We start from the raw sequence: 27322 nt of genomic DNA, 5'->3' as shown, positions 1-27322 counted from the left end.
TCAACCTCCTCCCAAATATTTATTAATAACAAAGGGAATGAAGTGATTTTAGAGTGAAGAAACCTTGCAGACACCACTTAATAAAATAATCAAACATACCATAATGAGACAAATTGAAATTATGTTCCACCTGAGACAGTACACTGAGAAGCGCAAAGCATCACCTTTGTGGTATTTCTACTAAAAATGCAAAACCTAAATCTAATCATGAGGCAACATCAGACAAATCAAAGCTGAGAAACAGTTCACAAATAACTGGCCTGTAATTTTTCAGAAGTGCGAAGTCATGAAATCAAGGAAAAACTGTGAAGGTGTTCCAGAGTGAAGAAGACTCAAGAAGTAGAACAAATAAATGCAACTTTTGATTGCAGATTGGATACTTTTGCTCTGAAGGACCTTACTGGGAAAACTGATGACACCTGAATGAGATCTGTGGATGGGACTGTGGTTCTCTATCGAAGTTACTTCCTAATTTGAATGGCTCTATGAGGTCCCTCATTGTAGGCAAATGTCCCTCTGTGTAGGAAATACACACTGAAATATTGGGGTGATGGGACATCACGTAGGTAATTATTTGCTCTTTGTTGGCTCAGGAACAAATAAATTTTTTTGTACTTACTATACTTGCATTTTTTTCTGCAACTTTGAAATTATTTAAAATAATACCACATGTGAATTTTCAATAAAGCTTGAACAACAACAAAAATAGCATGTAAAAACATAACAGAGGATTAATTAAATAAAGTATGATAGATCAAAATAATGGAATATTAAGGAATTTGTTTTAATGATGTTTTAGAAGGCTATGTAATGACATGGAAAAATGTTCACAATATATAATTAAACAAACATTGTAACTCTATTTACAATGAAGAGTTCAGTGTATATATTACATATTGATTATGTATAATATATATTTATTCAAGAAGAAGCCTGGAAGAATAGATACTAAAAGTTTAACTGTGAGAAGAGCTTCAAAGAGAGAAAGATGTTGCAGAAGCAAAGGGAGTTGAAATTGTAGGAGGGAGTTGCTAAAAATATCCACTACCATGAAAGGAAAGCTAAGGAAGCTAACATTTTAGATAGGACATATTCTACGTCAGGCACTTGAAACATATTACCTCACTTAATGTCTACCAACATAACTCACTGGTATCTCGTATTTCCCAGGTTCAAAATAGAACTCCTCTTTCCCACCCCCAAACCCACTCTTCCTACAATCTTAGCAGTCTCAGTGAATGGAGGAGTGTTTACTTTGTTGTTCTTTCTTTTTTACCACATTCAATCCATCGGTAAGTTTTATCTCTTCTACTTTCAACACACATCCTGAAGTTAACCAATTATCCCTTCCTCTTTGTCTAACTGTTCATTCTTATCCCTCTCCCCGGGTTTCAACTGCCATCATCTTTTACCTGGACTGTGGTAAAACTTCCTAGCTGGTCTCCTTGCCTCCAACTCTGTCCCCACTTAATTTTCCAGTTAGTAGTAAGAACGATTTTTTTAAAACTTAAAAACTTAAATTATGTTACTCAAAAATCTCAAAATTTCTTGTCAACACTTAGAACAAAAATAAATTCTTTTCCTCGTCCTATAGGTCCTTCGTGTCGTGTAAAGGAAGTACAACTGACGTTTCAGGCAGGATACTTCTTCACTATACATTGCAGCATATTTTGCCTCCGTGACTCCTGCTCATTGTTGGGAAACAATTCTCCGGGTGTCCCTCATGTTTCTGTACATCTTATGAGCAAAACACTAACAGCCCTTCATCCCAGACCAAATTTTAAAGCATGTTTGTATAGCAAACAGCCTTAGAAGATAGAAACAGTGTCACCCTCTGGAGGGAAAGGCAGACAACTGGAAGTCTGGTGCCGTCTATCAGCACCCATGAAACAGTAAGTAGCAGGCTAACCTGTTAGCTTGCAAGTCGGGTAAGTTCTCAGACTGTTTGCAGTTCTTGACACCCACTAACGCTAGTAGTGCCCCAAAGCACCATGACAACTAAAATAGAAGTTTTCAGATGCTCGGCTGGGTGGTACGAACCCTTGAAGACTGACTCCATTGTCTTACGTGATCTGACCCCACATTGCCTCAATAATCTCATCTCCTACCACTTCCCTCTAGCTCATTTCAGGCCAGTCACAATGATCCTCTAGCTAGTTCTTAAAACACCTCAATTTAGTTCCCACCTCAGGGCTTTTGTACTGTTCTCTCTGCCTGCAACACTTGCCCACATCTTGAAATGAGTTTCCTTCCCTTCAGAGAAGACTCTGTTCAAATGTCACCTCCTTAAAGATACTCCCCTGCTTCCTTCCTCCCTTATTCTACTTTTTCTTTTTATGACGGGTTACTATTGGTTTTGTATTATTACACTGATCACTGTCTGTGATCTCCCCACTGGAACATGAGCTCAATGAAGGCAGAGACTTTGCCTAATTTACTGCCAAACCCCAAGTCTTTAAAACAGTCTTGGGTATATCGTAGGCACTTAAAAAAGAAGTTTGTTAAATAAGTGAATTAGTTAAATTTTATCTTACCTCAGAAACCCAAACCCATGTTGTTTATAAAATATGTAATTTCCCCAAATGCGGCTGCCAAAGGATGTTAAGCAGTGTTACACAAGCATCTGCATTTCTGGGCAATAGGACATCTGTTTTCATTTTCATTTCAAGCAAGAAGTTCTTTTTTCTGTAAATAGAACTTAATTTAATTCTCTTTCTCCACTGCCAGAGCTGTGTAAGACCTGCATCTCCCAAAAAGAAGACAGAAGTCTGGAAGCCCTTGGAACTCTGTTTGGAGAGGGAAGTTTAGGACCGCGTGGGCATTGGGGGAGACAGTAGAGGGTGAGAGCCCTTCTGCTCAGTAAGGGACAAGAGCCCCTGATCAGACCAGAACTGTTGCCCCGGCCAGCTGGTCCAATTATCAACCATTCTTTACTTAAGAGTAATAAAAGACATGTTAGTATCCACTAAAAAAACTTTTATAGTTTTCTGTCTATAGTAATGCACAATAAACTTCATAGACTTCTCATGATATAGTGTGAATACAGTCATTCTCAACCATTCACTCACCACTGTTTCAAAAACTCCATTATATATGTATGGTCATATTTAGATACTTGGGCAAGTGAATTCATATGATAATGTAGAGTGAGCAAAAAGGTAAGTAATAAGGCTTTCAGATTTGGTCTAAGTATGCTACATCTCACACTCACGCCAACTCTACATATTAGCAATGACCTACATTTTACTGTTGATGAAGGACACACATAGCAGGGTATGGTTCGATTGGCCTTGAGTGGAGATCTTGAGGGGAAGGGTAACCGAGGAGACTGTGAAGTTAAACTGAGAGTACAAATAAAAGATGTTGAAGTGATCGATGGTGGGGCAAGGATGGGTAAAGAGAAAAGTTAGAAATGATGGGATCGACTGGGAAACAAAGAATTGTTCAGAGGGTAGATCTTATTTTGTTTTTTGGTCTGTCTTGACAACTATTTATTATCTTCCTTTCATAAGTGTTTTTAGTTCTGAGATCTGATGCTTCCTCCTTCTACTCTAACAAAGCTAAACTATCTTTCTCAATCAAATTCCAAGATTTTTATTTTTTAGTAGATATAACATAGTGACAAAAATACAATGTGTGCCATGAACCTGGCCAGGCTATAAAGCTACAAAGGCAAGATGTAATCCTTATCCTTTTAAGTGTTAGGCTGCTGGGGAGGGCAACTTCCAGTATGATGTTTCTAGAATAAAGGTTTGCAGAGGATGCTTGGGAGCAGAGAAGAGGGGCATTTTATAGGAGAGGTCTAGGAAGGCTTCCTGGAAGATACTGATCCCTGATGCAAGTGTTGAAAAATGAGGAGACAGCACGCTGTTGATAGCATTCCAGATTCAGGGAGCAGAGAGGGAGCACAGTCACAGAAATGCACACCGTTGAGGAGGCAGGTTCTACAACGTGAATGGCATGCGGTGAGGATAGAGGGGTGAGCAGGGTCCAGGCCAGCTGAGAAGATCATGGGCACTGTGGAAGGATTTTAAGCAGGAAGGGCATGTGCAAATCTGCTTTTTAGGAGAGATGTTTCTGGTGGCAGAGTGAAAAGAGACAGACAAGCCATTCATATTTTAATGTAATTTGCAGTGGCCATCTTCAACTGATTATTTTTCAAGTGTAATGGTTGCTGTCTAGAATTAGCTCTTGATACTCCATTTGTGTTGTCCCCTTTATCATCTGCAAAAATCCAGATGTCTTATACTAGGAATATTTAGCAAACAAAGAAGAGAAAAAGAATAGAAGAGCCCTGAGCATAATCAAGGGAAGAGGGAGCTGGAGAGGAGTCTGCAGGGTCATAGCTCACAGAATAAACAGAAATGGACTCTTAGAAGAACAGTGAGTGCTCCGGGGTCACTGAAGCTGAACAATGGCTCATGTTGCAAAGAAGCGCAAGTGTTTTCTGTCTGTTCCCTTCATTCAGTGAAAGAAAACAAGACTAGGAAAAAATAATATCTCAGGGGTTTACAGCAAGGGTGGAAAATATTTTCCTTCCATAGACAGTTGAAATGTAAAAGAAAATATTTTTCTTCATTTCAGAAATTCGTTGAAGAATAACAGTTTAACCAACTATGTGAACTTAAATATCCCTTCTACTGTGAACTAATTTGGCTAAATAAGGATGGGCATTCTAAGTATTTAAAATCCTCTCACTATCTCATTGTACTTTTTTTATGATTTACTCTAAGTTATAAGCTTCAACCCTCATGTTCCTTTACAAGTTTTAAATTTCAAGTAGAATTTCTATGTGAGCAAACATACTTTAACAAGTATATCGTTCTTATTTTACTTTTTTTTCTATTAGACAGTGAGAAAGCTATGTCAGATTGATGGCCACTTACAGAAGGCGCAGTGGGCACCAGGTCGTTTTCTGTTCTTCCTGTCTGCATTGCTGTGTGAACCCGGACGGATTCATAAATGGAAGGTTCTTCCACTTGTCTTGGATAAGGATGTTTCAGAACAATCAGAGTACCTGAATGAAGGGAAAAAACCCATATTCAAATAGTTTCCCCAGAAAGACGATCCAAATGCTAATGACCAGATAACTGTGGCTAGATTGTAGTCTCTTGCTCTTTGCACCTGTTCACTTGTTTATTTTTCAACGGGTATCGAGTACCAATGATGTGCCAGGCACTTAAGCTGGACACTGAAGATATAAAGGGTGATGAGATGATTTCTGGTCTCCTAATATTCAGAAAGAACTATCAACCGATATATTCAATGAGTAGTCATTTAAATGAATGGGGTAAGCGGCCGATGTCAGCAACGTGAACACAGCACGCTCATGTGGTGGCGCCCGGAGGCCCTGAAGAACCTTTCTACACAACACTTCAGAAAAGCTTTCGTAGAGGAGGCGGCATTGATCTAGACCTTAAGCAATAACTGGAAGTTTTCCAGGTAGGCTTTACAAAAACCATGAAAACAAAACCCAACAAATGCATCAGGATACAGGAGTATTATTTCATTGCCCTTATTTCTTACTAGTTTTAAAAACACCTGTAACAAATCAGTGGATCTCAAAAAAGTGGACTCACAGTGTTCTCCCTACTGTCTTCTACCATCTAATTAACAAAATAAACTAAATGAAGCCTTTGCTAATCTTACGTGAACATGATGTGAGTGGGCTGCGCTCATGCATGATCGCCTGCACTTCCATCTGGAGGAAGTCTGTCCAGGTGGGAAATGTTCTCTGCCCAGCGGCCCGGTTTGGGGCTTGGGCACACCATTCCGGGGCTGAAAGCGGTTCTGACACAAAACTTCTGACATTTTCCCCTGCCGATCCTTCCCTTTCCCCAGTTAATCAGTCAATCAGAAACTAGAAACTGACTACCAAAGAAAAAGTAAGTTAAGAATTTTGTCTCCCTTGCTACGGCTTCTTGCTTTTTATTCCACTAGAGTCTTTTATATGGCAGGCTTGGGATTGTACTAGACACTGGGGAGACATAAAGAATTCAATAATTCATTCAACAAATATTTAGTGAGCTTTACCATGTGCCAGGCACTTGTCTAGGCACTGGGATGCAACAACAAACAAAGGAGATATAGCATCTGCTCTTGTGGCAGGGGAGACAGAAAAAAAGTTTTAAAAAAATATGTCAGGTGAGAGAAGTGTTTCAAACAAAGAGAGCAAGGTAAAAGGATACAGGGCGAATGAAAAGGGTATGGTTGGGTGAGAGCGATATTTCTATGGGTGGTCAGAAAGACGACTTCTTCGAAAAGGTAATTTGAAAGAATATAGAAAGTATGGACCTTAAACTGCAGTAAGAGAAAGACAATGAGGAAAGAAAAATAGTTCCTCTGCAGCTATCAAATGCTTAATAATAATGATAAACCTACAAACAAAACAAACCTTTCTACAGTGCTTGAGTACACATAGTGTACTAACTGCACAAACACAACCGTGGCTTCTGATACCTGGGCCCACATAGTGCACTGCTGTGAAATGAAAGGGGCCTTGAGAAAAGCCAAAAGAGGATCTCTGAACTCGGCCCCAGAAAAGAATGAGACTCTGGTCTCCTCCTCTTCCTGCATCTGACTCACGTCAGTAGCACTGGAATCACAATGAAAAAGCACTTGTGCAGTTATCTGAAGCCCCAGTCCACTTTTGCAGATTGTCTGTGCTCTCTTTTATCAATGTGATCCTTTCATGAGAACAGATCTAGTCATATCAGGAAAAGGGATTGGTTACAGTTTTACAGTCATAATGAAAGCAGCACCACCTAAATCAAGGGCAGCCATTGTGCAGGCTCAGGGCTGTGTGAACAGTCATAACATGGCAGATGCTTGGTGAATTTGGGGCTGGCGCCTCTGTGACCTACCATAGAGAAATACCTCCAGTGATGTGCCTAGCATCGCCGTGGCGCCACTCAGTACCTGCTGATCTTGGACAATCATTCTAGCTTTTGTTTCCTCCTCTGACAAGTGAGAATAATTACCCTTTCTTCACAAGGCTGTTTTAAGCATCAAAAGGAAGTGTTTGTGAAAGGATTTTAAAATGTTAGATGTTATTATGCTTTGATAAAGATATTTTTAAATCCTTAAATGAAAGTCCAATAATCACATCTTTGGGAACATGAATTTGAAAACGTTAAGTTAAAAATGACCAGTGTGTAACATTCTGCTAAGAGTGAAAATGGCAGTCATCTAGTAGTCACTGACCACACTTCTAAGACATATCAGTGCCTCTTGGACCTTTCTGTCAGACAATGGAGGAGCCCAGGGATCAACGCAGCTCATTAATGAGAAAGAATGTAAAACCTTGTGCTTTTTCTTCAAATTTTTATCCTATTCCACATGCTCAGTATGAAAATAATTTTTAAGTGATGCTCTAGAAAGATGCACCTAGCCAATCCTCTTTTTGCATATAACTAGGCACACTCCTAGGAATACTCCTTCTTTGCTGCTATAACAAATCACCACAAACATAGTGACAAAAATGGGTCTTACTAATCTAAAAATCAAGGTTTTGTCATGACTGCTTTGTTTCTTTTTGGAGGCTCTAGAGGAGAGTCCATTCTTTTGCCTTTTCTAGCTTCTAGAGGCTGCCTGCATTCCTTGACTGGTGGCCCCATTCCTCCATCTTCAAAGCCAGCAGCAACAGCAAGCCAAGTCTTTCTCATGCTGCCATTTCTTTGGTTCTTCCTTTTCTGCCTTTGGCTGTTACTTATAAGGATGCTATAATTACACAGGGCCCACCTGGATGATCCAAGATCATCTTGCCATCTCAAGGTGAGCTGATTAGTAGCCTTAATTCCACCTGCAAGCTTAATTCCCTTTTGTCATGTAACATAACATATTCACAGATCCAGAGAGAGATGTGGGATTCTTTAGGCAGGGGTATTATCCTGCCTACCACAATATCAGTCCATGGGGAGACAAGAATAGCCTTAGGGGCCAGTTGTGCTTCCATGTAAGGATCTCAGGGCCAGTGTTGCTCCCTGGGCCTGTGGTGCTACAACCACTTGGTATTATAAAGTGATTGCCTTTCCAATAGGCATGTTTCCAAGCCCTGTGGACTCCTTCAGAGCAGGTGTGACTCCAAATTTATCTTTGTATCCCCACCTCTTGATAGAGTTTCTGACAAAATGAAGTCTTGATGAGTGGTTAGATGGATGGCTGGATGGATGGCTGGATGTCACAATAATTCAGTTTAGGACAGGGAAGAACCTGAGGTGAACCAGCCTCCCAAGGTCCACAACTGCCCTGGCCAAGGGCAAGGACAGGGCAACAACTTCAAGTTTGGCTCTCCAGATCTCCATTGCAGGGATCCAAATTTTATTTTGAAAGCCTCCTCTAAATTAAACTTTAGACCAACAAAAGCTAAACTGAAGGAAATGATATTGAGTCAATAGGAAAGAAGAATTGACTATAGATTGACTTTCACTAGTAAGACTGTGAATGAGGCTAAATCAAATGGTGAAATGAAGAAAATGAGAAGCTACTTATAAAATGATAATTTCCGTTGATAAAAATCTGGCCAACTAAACAACAGGTCTCCTTAGCTGACCTTTCTGCCCAAGAAAGGGCCAATATACAGACTTCCTCATATGGCTGCTAGGCTTACAATAATTTCTCCTTCTGTAAAGACTGTGTCACCTCAGTACAGAGGTAGAGCCCCACAGACCCTGGCCGTCCTTCTGAGCTCCTCACCTGGACCATACTCATTGGATTTACTTCCCAGGGATCTGCTCAGTTACTTCTCTGGAGAGAAGGTTCACTAACTTCAACTTTTGAACTATGGGAAGGAAACTGGTGCTTCCTGCCTTTTGACTGAAACTTGGTTTCAGAAACGCTCAGTGGAGGTACATTTCAAAGTGATCAGAACAGGACCAAGGCAGGCATTTTAATTTGCTGAAAGCTTCAGAGTTTTCATGATCACTGGGTTAATTTCTTATTGTGTCTTGTTATTCAGTTTGTCCTTAGATTCTGGGAGGGAATACTAATATTCTTCCAAAAAATTCCGCTTCTCTCCCTGTACCCCTCAAATAAATAAATAAATAAATAAATAAATAAATAAATAAACAAACAAATAAATAAATAAATAAAATAAAAACAAAAACAGCTACTCAGGGTTGGTTTCTGTGATTTGCAATCAAAAGAAACTTATCTAATGTAGCCACTACAGACTCCTAATTTTTACCCAAGGTCCAAGATAGTGCCTTGGCTCCATAGGAGAGAAACTCTGGGTTAGTGATATTCAAATCAAATTAATTCTAGGACTTGGCTGGATGATTCAGATAAAAGGCAAAAAGAGGCAAAGCTGCTAGAGGGAGAAGAGAAAGGAAGATTAGCAACCACAGGTCTTGGAAATGTGGCTGCAAGTTTCACTGCAGTTTCTGAACTACATAAAGAAGACTGTTGTTTCCTGCCTTTGACTGAGACCTGGTTTCAGAAATGCTCAGCGGAGGTTCGTTTTTGAGGTAATCAGAGCAGGACCAAAGCAGGCATTTCAATTTGCTTTGACTGAACTGTAACTTTAAGGACACCTACTCTGTATGTAATACTGTGAGGTTGCATTGAAAGGATCCACTTTGTATTCCAGCAGGAAGAGTAAGAACAGTCTCAAGCCCCAGGCATTGGTTTGATACCTGAAATAGAGTGTAGTGCAAGAGCACACATCACTCTTGAAAGGGAAAATTTTGTTTTGAATGACTAAATCTACTGCTTACCCATCAGTTTCCCCAGCTGGACTATAAGGTGTTTGAGGGTGAAGATGATATCTGATTCATCACTATATTGTCAGTGGCTAATAGTGCCTAGTTCATAGTTAGACTCAGTATCTCTTTGATGAATTAAATTAAAATAAGACCACACCTATTCATGTTTCATTATTGCCCCAAATTCAGAAAACAAGCACTGCAACTGGCTTATGCATGTGGGTTCCTCTGTCTCTTCCTGCCAATAGGAAGTGGCTCTTTTTGGAGGCGGGGTTAACAAGATTTAAGATTCAAGATTTTTCTCCTTTCTTCTTTGCAACCTGCTTTGCAAATGGACTTTATTTAACCTATCATAAAATGGTGCTAGTTAAACCACATTCATTTACATACAAAGAAGCTTTAATATTCAATTTCTAGTTTCACAGGGAGAAATATACTGAGGTAAGAGAAGCAGACCAGTCAACCAGGGCAAGAGAAAATATATAATATTCTGTTAAAATAACCAAGCCAAGTCAGTTCACCCTTTTTGGAATGGTCAAAAGGTTGATTCTACCTTTCATATAAATTCACTATGGAACTGGCTTAAAATTTGAAGAAGATATAAACATTTTATAAATACAAATTCAGTTGTCCCTAAACAATCTCTTCATGATATACCAAAGAATATACAGCTCTTATGTATAATATGATAGAATAACTTACCATAAAAGGGCTTCATTAAATTACAATAATAATGATTAAGTAATTATGCCATGCTAAGAATCATTCTAAATGTCTTACATACCTAATTTAATTCAATCTTCACAGCAAGTCATAAACATTTAAGGTATAAACTATTATACCATTAGATCAATCATATAACATGATGATTCTGAAACTCAGACAGGTTACATAACTTGCCTGAGGATACAGAGTTGGTGAATGGCAGAGACCAGAGTTGAACTGGGAATTCATATTTACTCATTAGACCTTATATTGTTCTCAGCCTTGGTGTGATCACCACTATGGAAACTTTCTATGGTGAAATGTTGCACTCTGTCTATTGTGAGCAAGAGAATATATGTATAAATCAATATTCAAAGAAATGGATTCTTTAGGAGGAGACTTCAGGAAAGGAGATGAGAGTTTTTGTCTCAACATTTCTCACAAGGGCTTAATTTCTTCATTTTTTAAGAAGGAATTAAATGATCTGAGATCTCTGTGTATTCTAACATTCATAAATCTAGTTAAACACAGAAGCCCAAGTGGGGGGCAAGAAATATTAGCATGCTTCGTAACCAAATATGTGTCCCTATTACTGGAGACATGCCATATTCATCTGAAATACTTTACTCCTGATGCCATTTTATCTTCGTGTCTCACTTTCCTTTTTCTCCATCAAACTTGACATTTTATTTTACCTTCTTATATTTACATAGGCTGTATTATATCCTTTCAGGGGAGACATGAATGAAATGGGCCAAAGTATTTGGATGTTCTCTAGTCCATCTCTTCATGTTTTAAGATCCTCTAGAATAATTTCTTAAATGGCAACTTATGTAAATAAAAGAAGAACAGCAATAAATACAAAGACAGAAGTTCAAGTTGATTCACAGTTTTAGAGCAATGGCTTTCTATCACAACCAAAAATATTATTGTAGACTAAATGTAGAAACAGAGAGATAAGACGTATTGTAGTCCTCCATATCGTACAAACATCCTATTGTATCACTGTGGCAGAGATTCTTCCTATCTGAATCTATTTAAGGCTATGCTGTGCTGTGGCACTATTGTACTACAGCGTCACCACGAGACTAGTTTCAGGAGACAGCTAGGTGCAAGGAAAGAACTTATGCTTTCGAGCTAGGTTGGCCTGGATTCCAACCTTGGCTCTGGTGCTTACTAGCTGTGCAAACTTAGGCAAAAAACTTAAAAACTCTGAGTTTTTATTTTCTCATCTGAAAATGGGATGACTTTGCACATTTGCTGTGGTTGGTTCAGAAGATTAAATAATGTAATATATGTCAAAACATCTAATAGAATGCGTTGAACTCAGTAAATGCTCCACAAATGTTGGTTTCATTCTCTTCCTTGCATGCTTTTTCCTTTTGCAAACACACCTCATTACAAACTAAGAAAATATACATTTTTAGCAAACATAAGCTAAAGAAGTGATTCCTGGTCATGGTTTGGCAAAATTCCAAGTAGTCACCAATTATTTTTAGAAATGTCACATAATTCTAAAATTAAAATTAATTTTAACATAATTATTTTATAATGCCACCTGGGTAAAATGGCTGGTATCACTAAATAAAATAATAGTAACAATAGAAGTTATTGAGAGGTTCGGAATCCCCACATCAAAATAGAAAGCGACGTGGAAATTCAACATTTTAAAAAGAACCAGATAGGATCTTTAAAACTGAGAACCAATTTCTATAAAGGGTAAGCACAAACACAGCACTTGACTTATATCATAATTTTTCATGCTGTTTAGTTGGTTAAAGTCACAACGCAGTAATTCCTATAATAAATATATATATATATGACAGTTTCATGTACATGAGTGTTGCAACAGAAACAAAAGGTAATGGGAATGGTAATTTTTAAAAAATATTTGGCCATTTAAACATAAAGATAAACACTTTACATTCTTAAGAGTAAATATATGAAACTTAGCTAATTATAAGGGGATACGATCAAAATTAATAATGGACCATACATATCTATACTAATAAAAAAGTCACAAATTTCTAAGTTCATTTGAATTGAATTTAGAAGCCATTTACAAATATGAAGAGGAGTTTTATATAACATCTTACTATTATAAATTTAAGGCAAATTCTGAATTTAATCATTACTGAGATACATACAACACAAAACATCATTTCAAATTATGCCTTGTATAAATTTTGGAAGTAAAAATTTATTGTCAGAAGTTTGCTGGTTGTGGTGTGGCCATGCAAGCCGCAATGCAGGCATTCGTAACAGGATACTCAACATGAAACGTTCCGGATAATTATTAGCACTTATCCTTTTAGGTCCGGGGACATATCAGGGAACAAAATTGACAAAAATCCCTTTTCTCAAAAAGTTTAGATACTAGTGCAAAGATTTTTGAAAAAGTGAAATATGCAATATGTTAGAAGATAAAAGGACTATTAAGGAAAGGAAAGCAAGAAAGTACATTGTATACGTTTATGATGTACTTGGGAAATGACTGGGTTTTGAGGATTATAAACATTTATCAGTGTTTATGGGTGTGAATAAAGAAAATTTAGAGTGAACAGAAATTTTAATGGAGCTTGTAGAGATTAAATGCAGGTGATAGCCAGGGAAAGGGGAAATTATAATAATAGAATCTTAAAGTTGTCAGGAGGCTTAGATCTTGACAACAAATTCCCTATTGAATAATGAATAGAACAGAAGAGATGCAGTGGAAAGGATAAAAATCCTAGTTATCTGGGTTTTTTGCAATAAATAAAAGAATTATAGTAATGATAATGATATAGCAAGCTTTAGCTTTGGAGATAACTACTAGTAGTCAGGATTACAAATCCTTACAATCCCTAAAACATCAATCATAAACCTTTAGCTAAATTAATGTATTTGCAGGGAAGCTGAACATTGTCTCAAACTCAATATCAAGGAGCCTTTACTTTGGAGCAGTCTTAGGTGATCTCATTGCCTGGTTATTAGATCAGTGCCAAAAGATTCAACCAAAAAGAACTGCATTCACTTTGATCTTAAAGTGTTTTGAAACCTGTTGGTAGGCAGAATGTGTGCCTTTTCCCTAACTTCAAGAAACTTTAGGAAGGAGTCCAGAGAATGATCAATGCAGTTGAAATAGAGTCTAGGAGGAGAGTTTAAGAGAAGAAAGCTGACTTCGCTTGGAGAAAGAAGATAAGGCTGAAAGGTAACAATTATAATGGCTTTGAAAGCTACAAAGTGGTCTTATTCATAGTCATCCATTCACTTATTTGTTCATTCATTCACTCAAAGTGCCATCCACTGTACCAGGACCTGGGGGACATGGAGAAGAACAAAAACAGAGGTAGACAAAATAAAGTTCTTGGCTTCAAAAATCTCTTCTCCATTGCCAGTGACCAAGAATTGAACAAAATTGAGTGTAGGGTTAAACACACACAGAAAATAAGTCTGAAGTGAAGGGATTTGAGAAACTCAAATGCTTCTCAAAGTCAAAGTAGCAATGAAAAGAAATATATCTTTGCCTGCCATTTGTTTATGAGAACTACTGCTGGTTAAATGATAAAGTAATTTTCAGGTCTGATTGGAAAAATTTCCACCAGAAAGAAAATTATAGTTTTAATTTTATAGTTTAGAATATTCTCTCGTAGGCTTTGTGTGGTCAGTGGAAAGTAAGGCAACTATTTGTGGTTTCCATTGTACTTTTCATCTATGCTCGACACTATATGATTCATATCAGGGGCTATCCAGACCACAGAAATAGCTGAAAAGAAAAAAGCAATGGTGGTATCTCTTCCCACTACACTGAAATTTACGAAAAGCCCCCTGGCCATGTTTACCAAGAAAAGGAATATGTACGAATTCACGGTAACTAGTTGTGTTATTCAATTTTTAGTTCCTCTTCCGCCACAGGTTCTTTATTAACTTGAATTTTCTGGTTTGATTCTAACCACTCGAACAGGAAAATTCAAATTTTTCCAGCAATACTTAAGTACAGTTTAAAAACTTAGGAGAAACCAAAACAAGAGAAACATATTTTATGATGAAATGAAGAAATTGCTCAGGAGAGCAATTGCAAGTCAATATTTTCAATATTTAGTGATCTTTATGGAAATTTAAGTATGAATTTATTTTTAAAATGCTCAAAATTATCTTTCATGGGTATCCCTGATATGCAAACTACAATATGTTAGAAGATAAAAGGACTACCCATACCTAAAATTATGAAGAATCAAAACATTGTCCTTACCTTTGTTCTTCCTTTGTTTATTATATATATTATTTTAAAGTGAATAGTTCATTTTAAAGAAATTGTGTACTTTTAATCAATCCTTTAAATAATATTCTGAAAAAATGATCTACTTTGTGCAAAGCATATTTTCTTCTAAAGATATTATTGAAATAATGATATATGTAATGATTAATGTAGGATAGGGCACAGTAATTGGAAAAGATATTTCAATTGCATGTCACATGCACATACTTCAATAGAAGTGACAGTATTTAATTGATATCTGCCTTGCATCTCCTGCATTCTGAAACAATGTTTCATAAGTTAAATTCATAACTTACCTGTCTCACTTCCAATCAAAGGCTGATTTGCAAAATGCTTGACAAAATCTTTCAAAGATGAAAATTCATTAAAACCAAATTTAAAAGAATATCCAGTATATTCAACATGAAAGTGTTTGACAGAGTCTTTGGCTCTGAAAGAAAAAAGGAATATTTAACATTATTTAATAAATAAATATCATTTTTGAAGGGAAATAATAACTTTAGGTATTAGTATCACCATTAAACCCTCTTAAAAATTGAGAATTATGACACAGTTGTTGAAACCATTGGCATTTTTAAAGCACAGTTTCTTTTGGCAGAGTGCGTTTTTCTCCATTTTTCACTAATGGAAGATGAGACAATTCTCCCTGTGCATTCTCTGACTTACTGAAGGAGTCCTTGAACATTAACCCCCTTAAGGAGCGTGAGTTTAAGAAACGCAGGAAAGAGAGATGACAGAAATGGCAGGACTCACCTTCCCCAAATTCTCCTCTGGCCTTGGCCCTCCACCCTTTCTAATTTGGGAGTCAGTCTGAATTCTGCTTCTGTCACTTAATTAGTTATGTGATTCCAGCCCTTTTTCTTCCACGCCTGTTCCACTGCCTACTGACTAAAATATCAAATTTCCTACATTGTCATTTTTCACCTCACTTTTGGAATGAGGCAGAACATTAAATAAATTATAAATTATGTATAGTATATGTACCTTATTTGACTCCCACTATTTCTCCTCTCTTTGTGCAGGGCACACTCCAACTTTCGTATGCATCAGAAATCAGAATAACCTGGAGGCCTAGATAAAACCCAGATTTCTGGGCTCTACTCCTTGATTTTATGATTTAGTAAGTCCAGGGTCGGGCCTGAGAATTTGCATTCCTACCACATTCTCAGATGATGCTACTGGTCTGGGGATCACATCTTGAGATCTGCTGCTCTAGTCCAGCCAAACCTGCAATTCCCCTAGGAGTTTCCACTTTGACCCTTAGCTCACACAGTTCCCTTCGCCTGCACCTTCTTCCCTTTGTTTCTGATCAAGTGTCCATTCAAATACCACCTACTCTATCAAGTATTGCAAGATTCGTCCAGCTTGAGTTACTCGCTTTTCTCTTCTCAACAGCCCAAGCACTTATCTTGCTTTCTTTCACATCACTTACCACACTCTCCTTTGTAGTGAAGTATTTGTAAATGGTCTCATTGCCCCTGCTAGGCTACACTTCCTGAGGACAAGGTCTTTGAATCTTTTGCAACACGTGTCAAAGTGATTGGCATAGAGCAGATACTATTAAATATTTATTCTTAAGGAATAAATGAATGAATGAATGAAAACAGTCATTCTCCTGAGCTGGTCTGTGGTTTCTGTCACCTCCGATGGTGCATCCTTTTTAAAGGCATTTCTAAGTGCTTGTGATGAAAATTAATAATTTATATTTACAATTTTATATGGATGTAATGTATATGCCATCTATTTGTAATGAGCTTATGATTCAATTGTTCAGATGAGACATATAGAAGTGAAAAGTTAACATTCTTTGATTCCATTACTCCACAGGTTTGTTTGAGATTTTGGGGAGATCCATGCAATAAAAGATCTGCAGCCTAAGTACTTGATGAACTTTTAACATTAGTTGATCAGAAAAAGCACAATTCCTGCTTCCGCTTAAACAGAATTCTATTTTTGGTTAATAATTTCCCCATTAATGTTATTTAGAAAGTTTGTAAAGAAAATAAAGCAGAGTAGGATAAAAATGTTAATGTGTCCCCCCACCCCACCCTTGTATTTACTGGACTACCTTTCCACCGATTTCTCCCATTTCACTTAAAGTAGCCCGCAGCGTTCCTTCTGATAATCCTGGGAATGGCAGGTGTGGCAGGCAGCATTCTAATATGGCCCCAGGGTTCTTGGCCCCTGGGGCCATATTAGAATGCTGCCTGCCACACCTGCCATAACTTTCCCCAATTATTCAATATAATGTTAATGTAAATGCTCCTGTGAAGGGATTTTGCAGATAATTAAGGCCCCAAATCAGTTGACCTTAAAATAGGAAGCTTGTCTGAGTGCACCTGACCTAATCATGTGAGGTCAAACGTTTTGGTAAAAGCAGAGTTTTCTCTGGTTGTCACAGAAGAGATTAGAGAGACCTGTTCTAGCTGGCCTAGAAAAAAGCAAATATCCATGTGAACTGCCTAGAGGGACCACCAGTAAGGAACTGCAGGTGGCCTCTGGGAGCTGAGAGTGGTCTCTGGCTCATAGTTTTATGGAAAATGGGGAGCTAAGTCCAACAGCAGCAAGGAAATAAACGAAAAGGAATGAAGAGGAAAAGAGAGACTGAAGGAATCAGATGCTGAGCCCCGGATAAGCCATGGCCTTGACCAAGATCTCTTTCTCACCCCGGTAGGAGCCTGAGCAGAGAAGCCAGCCACATCATGCCTGGACTTCTGAGATACAGAAACTCTGAGGAAATAAATTTATGTTGTTTTAAGCCACTAAGTTTTGAGGTTATTTGTTATGTAGCACAGAAAATATGGAAGGCCCCAAGTCTAAAGAGAAGATAAGAAAACATGTTAATTCTTGGCTTTTGAGCTCATAGAGGTCTGCCATCAATTATTTAAGAAAATGCATTTGTAGCCAGTGTTTTCCCCCATATCAGAGGAAGAGGAGATTAAAACAAACAAACAAACAAACAAAAAATGTTGCTGAGCTGAATAGTAGGATAGAAAAAAAGGGTTCAGAGAGAAGGGAGTTGCTACTGAGTGATGAGGAGACCTGGACCACGCAGAGCGGGAAAGAAAAGAGAAAAACTTATGCCCCGTCAGTGATCAGTGTGAGGGACTGCAGCAGGATGGGAACCTGTGACTTTCTTTCAAGGGCACCTGTGGGCACCCTCAGAACAGCAATAAAATAGTGACAGTTTGAGGTTAATGAGTGGGTGGCCGAGGGCAGTTTCATGGAGTCCTCACATCCCCAGTCTAAGCCTGGGGCAATTGCCCACGAGCTTACAAAGACTTGCTACATGCCAGCAAACGCCAAGGTGATGGATCCTGAACCAACAACTCCCCCTGATTATCTCATGGGTAGGTCAACTTCTCTGACAGGGAGTCCAGCCGGAAGGGATGGGTGAGGAGAGAGACCCCGGGAGACTGGACAATCAGTTTTTAGCTGGGTATACCTGGGAGGGACTGGATTAATTTTGTTAACATTCAGGGGAGATGGAAGGTCAGTCCATTCACAGGAAAAAAAAAAAGTTGACCTTTTGCCTGCTTGAGTTTGTGATTATGAATGTTACACAGCCTCAAATCACTCTTATTTTCCAGAGGAACCAAGAAATATTAAAAGGGCACCGGACCAGCTTTCAGGGATATGGTGCTGTTTCTATCGCTGATGTATTGGGTGCCAGACACTTTACCACTTCAGGTTTCAGTTTCTTCATCAGTCAAGCAAGAGGCTTGGATTAAACAATTCATGAAGTCTTCTTCAGCACTAACATTTTTCCCCTGCCAATGGAAGGAGCAAGAGTGTTTTTTTTGTTTTGTTTTGTTTTTATAGTGTCACCACTCAGAGTTTCGAATCTTCACGTCTGCTGGTCTAACAGGAATCAAGAGAATTTTGTTATATGGCAATTTGAGTGTGATGGCCATGTAAGTAAGAGTTGGGGACCATGTTGAATTTATAGAGTTCTTAAGCATCCTACCTCACAGAGAGAGAGTACAACCCGGTCCTTTCATTGCTGTCCCTCAGAAGGTAGCTCCCATCACATCCGTTTGAGAGGAGAAGAGCCTCGGCCGCATGGCGGGTGAGGTTGCCGTGGTACCACCTGGGAAGGAGAGGACAGGGCTTTCACTCAGGGCAGACCACAGGGTGACACTTCCTTCTCCAGCTCTTCCCCTCAGAGATTACCTTAGCAACATTCCCCACACAAGTAGCGCAGGGACCAAGCTCTCAGCCAGAACATCAGGACAAGGAAATTGCTGGGCAAAGCTGAAAATCCATATGTTGAAGTCCTAACCCTCAGTACATCAGAATGTGACTTTATTTGGAGATGGGTCCTTAGCAAATTATAATGACATCATTAGTGTTGGCCCTAATCCAATATGACTGTGTCTTCTTGTATAAAAGGGACATTTTGGAGACAGACTTGCAAACAGGGAGAATGCCATGTGAATGTGGTGATGACCGTCTGCAAGCCAAGGAGAAAGGGCTGAAACAGATCTCTCCCTCACAACCCTCAGAAAAGAAACACGGGCAATAACATCAATGTTGTCAGTGAACAAAGGACTGTAAGCAGGATGTGTATAAGGTAAAAGAACTTCTAGGAAGAGACTGACTCTGAGGGTGAGGAGTCTTGCTGTCATGGGCCACACTGGTATCCACTGAGACATCCCCATGGTCTGAAATTTTAGCCTGATAATAAACAGTAAACATAAGGCCATCTGTGGAAGGAAGTTTCTACATAAGCTTCCAAGCTCTATTCTAAATCTGCATTTCCTAATGGATGTTTCTTTAGCATATTTCCTTTGGAGGGCAGAGATGCCTCCATCCTGTACTGGAAATGTATTTGCTAGCTGAAAGCAATGGCAAGAAAAAACAGCTAATTAGAAAACTCATTGAGTTATTTACTCACAAAGCAGCCTCATTCATTGAACTGATTCACTGACAAGTTCAAATCTTCTCACCACAAAATGCTTTAAAAGGATAATTAGAACCTGAAACTAATGATGTATGTCAATTAAAAAATTGGAGGAATTAAAAATGAAAAACTATAAAACAAACAAACAAACAAACAAAAAACAGGTTTGGCTACAGCCAAAATTCTATTTCTTTGGATAGGTGAAATCTCCATAAAGTCACAGTTCTTAAACGCCTTTTGCCAATAATTAATTTTTGGATGAATGTATCAGAATAAGATTCAGTTTGAGCCTGTAGGCAATATATTCGAAGCAACAAAATTTGATCAAAAAATTTCTAAAATGTAAAGGATTTCGACATTCCTTTGGATTCTTTTCAATGAGATCTGAAGTGTGTGTTTCAAGCATTTACAGAATTCTTCTGATAATTACAGCTTGATGGTAGTTTTTACTAAGAAATTTTTATGGCAATCTTTTAAATAATAACTATATACCATAAACACACATGAAATACTTGAGTATAAAGCAAGAAGAATTGCACTGTGTTCCAATATGGAACATTTCAGTAAGTGTTAATTAATGGTTGGAGGCTTGGTTGAGTGAATCTTGATATCTCTTGGATTTGATGGAGTCCTGGGCCCTGGCAAACCTAAGACAGAGCCTGCCGCATGGCTACCTACACTTCATAATGTTTATGGGACAATGAGGATCCTCATTCTCCAAATAGCTCTTCTACAAATTCCTAAATTTCCTCTTTTAATTGCGTTAAGCATTTCTTTCCCAGAAACTTATGATGAGCGTGTCTTCCAGGGAAGTGACTATCAATCCAAACAACACTACATATCTTTTGTAGGAATATGTCCACCTGTGTGCATGAAGAACTAAAGGTCGAAAATATAATAGAGTGAAGTTGGCAGTTTTCCCATAATCAACTTTCTCTACCTTCTATCATTCAACAGTATAAATCTTTATTTATTAAGCTTCAAATCTATGCAAAGCATCATGTAAGGCATTGCACTAGGCAGGTCAAAAAGGACAAAAATGGAAAAGCCTCAGGATGGGCTTCAAAAAACCATTAATCTAGTCAGGAGGATGAGACAAATACTTTTCAAACTATACACCGGAGAGGGAAGCACCCAACAGACTTTCCAGGAGAAAGATCAGGATCGTTCCCTAAATGAGCCGACATCTAAGTGGGCCTCAAAGGACAAGTAAGTTATTTTTTAAAGTGTGTATAATTTTTTTCTGATCATAAAGTGTATGTAGTAAAAATTAAAATATATGCACATAGAGAAGAGAGAGTCTTTCACAGAAGAGGAATTATGTATTTCAAATAATCTAACTCAATACTAATCAGAGAAATGCAAATTAAAACAACAATGTGCTATTTTCTTTATCCACTACATTGGCTAATAGAGTTAGACAGTATTAGGTACTGGAGAATTTGGAGACAATGGATACTATTGTCTGCTGTTGGTAGGGGTGTAAGTTGGAGGGGAATTTAGCACATGCACTGTAACTGAACACGCACAGGTGACCAGCAATTCCATTTCTCATGTCTGACTAGTGGAACACTCACACACAAACAGAAGGAAAGATGAACAAAGGGGTTTGCTGCAGTCGTGTTTGTGAGAGTAAAAATTTGGAGCCATTGTAAATATGAAGTAACAGTGAGATGATAAATTTGAGTGCTCATAGGATGAGATTATGTAAAGACTCATCCAAAAGTGTTTGAAAAGGCGTGAGAACATTTTTGGTTGTCAGATGATGAAGGCAGGGGATTGGGTGCTACCAGCATTAGGTGAGGAAGACTTAACATCATTTCAAGAATGATACAGTTTTGAGCAATCAAGACTTGTCCTACTCAGAATGCCAGCTGCATCCCCACTGAGAAACACTGAGGGTGTTACACACGCACACACACATTAAAAGCTGATAGATCCTGAGAGGAGAAAAAAATGGTGTAGATGATAGAGGCTCTGTTCATCCCTCTGGCGACCAAATCAAAGTTGTGACAGTAATAAGGAGCAGCAGCAAGGAAAAATTGCCTGGGATCTAGAGGAACAAGCCATACAACTAGGGAGAAGTCACTCTGCAACAGCAGAAGGTAGGATGGGGCGAGGATGTGGGGCTGCCCGGTCTCCAGCAGCTGAGTGAGACGGAGGCTGCAGCAGTGGCAGACGCCTCATAAAGGGGCCAAGAGTCTGAAAGCGGACGTTTGCGGTGATGGACCTGCTCTCTCTGAGCACCGGTGCTGATTTAGCTGCGCGCAGGGGGCACCAGGGACTTACAGGGAGACACTGTCAGAGTGAGGGCTTCGACAAGACTCCCTCTGTTCAGAAGTGCCAGCGGTATCTATTGTTCCCTGTTGAGCCCTCCCCAACTCCCAGTGCACGGACACATCACTGCCATAGCTGTAATGTCATCAAACCGGGTAACAGAGGTCGCTCAGCCCAGGATTCCCTGAAACCCCACCTCCCACAACTCACAGCTCCACCCAAGCCACAACCTGGTACATCCCCAGAGAGCCAGGTGCTCCTTGCTGGGAAGTGCCTAGACTCATACTGGAGGCAGCTGACCTTGGTTTCTGGTGTAGCCTTTTGAGATAACTATAAGCACAGCATTCGTGGATTGCTTGCTGAATCTTAACAGGTGGCCCCAGGGAAGTAGAGGCTTGGGCTAAGTTTGGCCTTCAGCTGAACCCCTCTCAGGACTGTGCCACTGGACATCTACTTCACAAATCCACACTAATAAGACCGGGGACTTAGTAGCTTTGCTTAGTACATAGAAACAGACATGAAAAGGCAGCAAAAATGGGAAGACAAAGAAACAGAAACCATATGAAAAAAAGAACAGAGATCTAGATATAATGGAGTCAAGTAACCTAACAAATGCAGAGTTTATGCACATAGAGAAGAAAGAGTCTTTCACAGAAGAGGAATTATGTATTTCAAATAACCTAACTGGTTATAAAGATGCTCAATGAACTTTTGGGAAGTGTAGATAAATTCAGTGAGAACTTCAACAAAGAGATAAAAAACATAAAAATGGAAGTGGAAATTATGAAAGGGAACCAGTCTGAAGTGAAGAACACATTATCTGAGATGAGAAGTACATTAAATAGAAAAACAAAGGAATAAACAAAGTGAATAAAGAAGAGGATCACGTGCCCTATCTAGAGGACAGGAAAGCCAAGGACACTCAATCAGAATGGCAAGAGATGAGATGCCAAGACTATACAAATAATTTAAGGAGGATATGGGACACTACTAAGGCTCCAAATATGCGTCCGATTGATGTTACTGAAGAAAATCAAAATGTTGAACAGCTGTTTGAAGAAAAAATGATGGAAAACTTCCCTAACCTGGTGAAGGATATGGACGTAAAACCCCAGGAAGCTCAGAGAATTCCAAAAATCAGGGATCCAAAGAGGCCCACACCAAGACACATCATAATTAAAATGCCAAAGATTAAATACAAAGAAAGAATGTTAAAAGCAGCAAGAGAAAAACAAATAATTACATATAAGGGAACACCCGTAAGACTGGCAGCTGATTTCTCAAAAGAAACTATGCAGGACAGAAGGGCTTGGCAAAAAATATTCGACAGGATGGAGACCCAGAATCTACAACCAACAATACTTTATCCATTTAGAGTTGAAGGACAGATAAAGAGCTTCCCAGACAAAAATAAGCTAAAGGTATTTATCACCACCACGCCAGTATTACAGGAAATGCTGGAGGAACTTCTTTAAGAAGAAAAAACATATATCAAAAACAGGAATAAAGAATGGTAACAACTACTTTCCTATCAATAAGTACCTTAAATGGAAAAGAATTAAGTGCTCCAACCAAAAGATAGAGTGGCTGAAAGAATAAGAAAACACGACTCTTACATATGAAAAGGAAGGGGATGGAAAAAGATATTGCTTTGATGGACCTAGAAAGTATTTAAGTCACAGAGAGAAAGATAAACACTATATGATTTCACTTATATGCAGAATTTAAAAAATAAAAAGAACAAACTAATTGAAAACAGACTCACAAATATAGTGGACAATTTGGTGATGAACAGAGGGGAGGGTGGTTTGCGGGGCTGGGAGAATGGGGTGAAAGGTTAAAGAAGTACAAATTAGTAGTTGATAGATGGTCACAGGGATGAGGAGCATGGCAGAGGGAATGAAGATAGCTTTAATATGTTGGCTAGGTGGAGGGTCAGGGGAGGGAGGGTGCGATTGAGGGGATCGTTTTATGATCTATGTAGATGTCTAACCAATGTACTGTATACTTGAAACTAAATAAAAAAATAAAATAAAATAAAAACATTGCTATTGCAACTTGCAAAATAAAAAGTTGGTAGATCCCAAAACATACTGGTAAATTAGAGGAACAAGTGGCAGGTGCAGTATAATACCACTTAGTTTTTGAAAATCATCCCTTCTCCCTCAAAACTGTATAACACATATATGTGTACATATAAAGAATTACAAAAACATAAAATCCGAAAAAAAAAATACACAACAAACTCATAAGTATGTTCTCTTTAATGGAAGGAATCAGGATTGAGAGTGTTGTTAAAGGAGATTTTAATCTGATCACATTTTCCTAATGTATCTGTTCTAATGAAAACAACAATAATAAAATCAAGTAACATATTTATTGGGTAACTAAAATTTGAAAAAAGAAAAGTTAATTTCTCCCTAAATACAACCTTCAGAGATAACCTTGTTAATAATTTGCTTTATTTTTTCACTTATTCATCTAAGTTTATTGAATGTTGGAATTGACCCAGCACTTGGGTAAAGGAGGTGGGGATGGGGGTGGAGGAGAGAGAAAAAGAGAGCGCATGAACATGTTCACATGCGGGCGACAGAAGTTTTCTTCTATTTAATGTCTGGTAGGGTTTGGAGAGAGAACCATTCAGGGAGCTATTTCATGAGAAGGGAATAACCAGAGCAAGGGCTTGAATCAAGAGAATACCAGGTGCGCATAGGGTCAGATCACTACATGATGGTGTGAGTAATTCAGGGTCAGTGTCCAAAGAGCTAGTGTTGGGCCTGGTGTCATGAAGCCAAAAGGAGATTGGATACCTACAGATCCTTGGCTGTTACAGAGGCTTTATATAAAGGGCTTTTAATGGCTTAATACGCATGTCCAACAGCTCATTACATAGAACCCTAATTGCATGGACCTAAATTTCCTGTAATTGGAACTGTGTTTAAAAGTTTTTGTTTTGTTATGCTGATTTTAGGAGGAAGAGTCAGATTTTAAGGGGCTCTAAGCTTGTAAAACTTGGAAGTCTCATTAATAAATTTAATATAAACTTACGAAAAATAAGAAAACATTAATTATTTAGAATATGAAATCAGAATTACAAATTTAAAAAGCCAAAGATCGCAAACATCACAAATGTAACAAAAATAATTTATTTTCATTTATTGTTTAACACACCCCAATACTTTTTCCCTTTATATTTTTGGTTGTATTGTCTTTGATTATTTCTTCATGTAATAATAATTTTATAATATAATTTTCTAGAGAAAGAAAAGAACAATAATTCAATCTTTCACCTCGAATATTTAAAACAATTATTTATAGTGTAGAAAAGTTATTTTCAGCTTTATTGGTAATGAAGTTTTTAAGATTGTTGGCAAATTTGGAGACTTCCATCAAATTTCTCTCCAATATGAATTGTAAGATTCCAGGGCATTTTAAATGTTCATGTACAGGGACTAATATTAAATGCTCTTCAAGTTGACAACATTTATTAATTACATTGCTAGGGTCTGCTCCAGGGAGGGGCCTTGAGGCTGAAACTTCATTGTCTTCACAGTAAACTCATCTCTGGTGATTATAAAGTTATATATGCTTTTTTTATTAAAAAAAAATTTTTTTAAATGCTTAACTTAATCAGTAAAAGCCACGTAGAATCCTCCATAAGCTTGGTTTATAATTCTTTTAATTTTTGTAAAATGTATGAATAAAATCAAAACCCTAATATGACTCTCATCTAATCTTTGCCCACTATTTTATAGGTAAGTTCATTCCATACTTCTATGACTGATGCCAGAAAACTCTTACCTATATTGAAATGCTATTTCCTGCTTTCAACAGATGGTCCAAAAACGACTTTTTGGAGTTGTACTTAAACTTAAAAAAAAAAGAAAAAGTTAAACTTAAAAAAAAAATGATGGTATTTAAATAGTTAAAAGCATTTAGAATGTACTTTCTTCTCTTTCCGTCATCTTCAACTTCTCCATTTATGACAGGCTATCAGTCCCTTTAGGACACAGAGACCTTATCACCCAGAAGCCTTATCTCCTTTGAATACCTTCCAAATTTTTATAATCTATTTTAACACTAAGGTCTGGTGAGCAAAACCAATCCTCACAGGTCTCCCTCATTCTAGCTGCTGGATAAGGCAACCCAAGATTGCATTAGTTTCTTGGCAGTTAGTTCCATCCTGCTGCTGATTTGCTCTAAACTGAATGTTGATTTAATCTCCCTAGTAAGTCATTTATAACACCTAGTAAGAAAAACCTCTTATTTTCATAAGTTGGAATATTGTCTTCTTTTATAAACTTTTTATATGATTCTTCCACTTTTGCAGAAGAGAATAAGATACAAGATTTGCTGATTTATACAGCATATTATGAATATACCAGACATTGTGCTAGCTGCTGGGAATAATTTGGGATAAGTTTCATTGTCCTAAAACTTAAAATTCTTTTGGTCTTGTTTTCCCTGAAGAAATAAAAAAAGATCAAGAAACTACTATTTATCAAAACCAGCAGTTGACTTTGAAGGAAACAGTGGTATTATCCCTTCTATGATACAGTAGTAAATTAGGAAACATCCACCCACTAAAGAATTTTCATAGCTGCCTCTCAGCTAGGCACAGGAAATAAGCTCAACCACAGAGAAAGTAGACAAGCTAGATCCAGAAAGCTGGTCCCCAAATTCAGCCTCTTCTCTGGTCTTCTCAGTGCCCCTTCATGCTAGAAACTTCTGGGAAATTTCCCTAGCATATTGAACCTTCATAGATTCTTATCCCATTGGGTTTTACTGTCTTAATTCGCTGATATAAATTTATATCTCATTTTGCACTGTCCTTTAAAGGAGAGGCTTTTAAATTTTTTGAATTAGCTCATGGTATAAAATACATTTCTCTCTCTTTCTCAATCTTGCAATCTCTCTCGATAGATAGATAGATAGATAGATAGATAGATAGATAGATAGATTGACATAGATACACACAGATATATGTTATAAACATACAGAAAAAGCCAAAAAGTGTTATGGGAAACACTATTCTATATGCAGTTTCTTCTTCTCTTTTTAATTTCTTTTTAACATATATTGATTGTGACTAACTAAATTGACTGTAAGAACATTAATGGGTTGAACACAGTGTTTGAAAACAATGCAAAGTCTTGGCACTCCGTGTCCTGGGATCTTGTTAGCAATTCACATTTTCAGGCCCCCTACACTTGCTGAGTCTTAGTCAGTATTCATCAACAGCCTTGTGTGGTTGATATGCAGTTTAGATTTGGGAAGCACAGAAGTGAAGGACTCTTGGTCCTGAAAACTTTAATTTGTTTCAATAAACTTGATGGTTTGAGTTCACAGTGTGTGGCATCTGAAGCAAAGGACAAAGAGGACAAAGCAAAGTACTAAGTGGCTTTACAGTACCAATGAGGAGGAAAAGAGAAGGACTTACAGGCTAATATTATCAGAAAATGCCCAAATAGCTGCCTT

The 27322-nt window shown here is 38.0% G+C and overlaps 1 protein-coding gene across 1 annotated transcript in view; it reads right to left on the bottom strand.

Annotated features, from left to right (window-relative positions):
• DAPP1 (dual adaptor of phosphotyrosine and 3-phosphoinositides 1) overlaps nt 1-27322 on the bottom strand; it is a 42265-nt gene that overhangs the window by 7012 nt on the left and 7931 nt on the right. The window contains exons 2-4 of the mRNA XM_039848885.1: nt 18632-18754; nt 14961-15094; nt 4887-5017 (exon numbers count right to left, since the gene is read on the bottom strand). Coding sequence (XP_039704819.1) covers nt 4887-5017; nt 14961-15094; nt 18632-18754 — 388 coding nt within the window. The remainder of the gene's footprint in view (nt 1-4886; nt 5018-14960; nt 15095-18631; nt 18755-27322) is intronic.

The sequence above is a fragment of the Pteropus medius genome, unplaced genomic scaffold (genome assembly GCF_902729225.1).
Source record: "Pteropus medius unplaced genomic scaffold, Ma_sr-lr_union100, whole genome shotgun sequence".
NCBI lineage: Eukaryota > Metazoa > Chordata > Mammalia > Chiroptera > Pteropodidae > Pteropus > Pteropus medius.
Note: the sequence above shows the minus strand (reverse complement) of the source record. Positions and strands in the feature narration are given on the sequence as shown.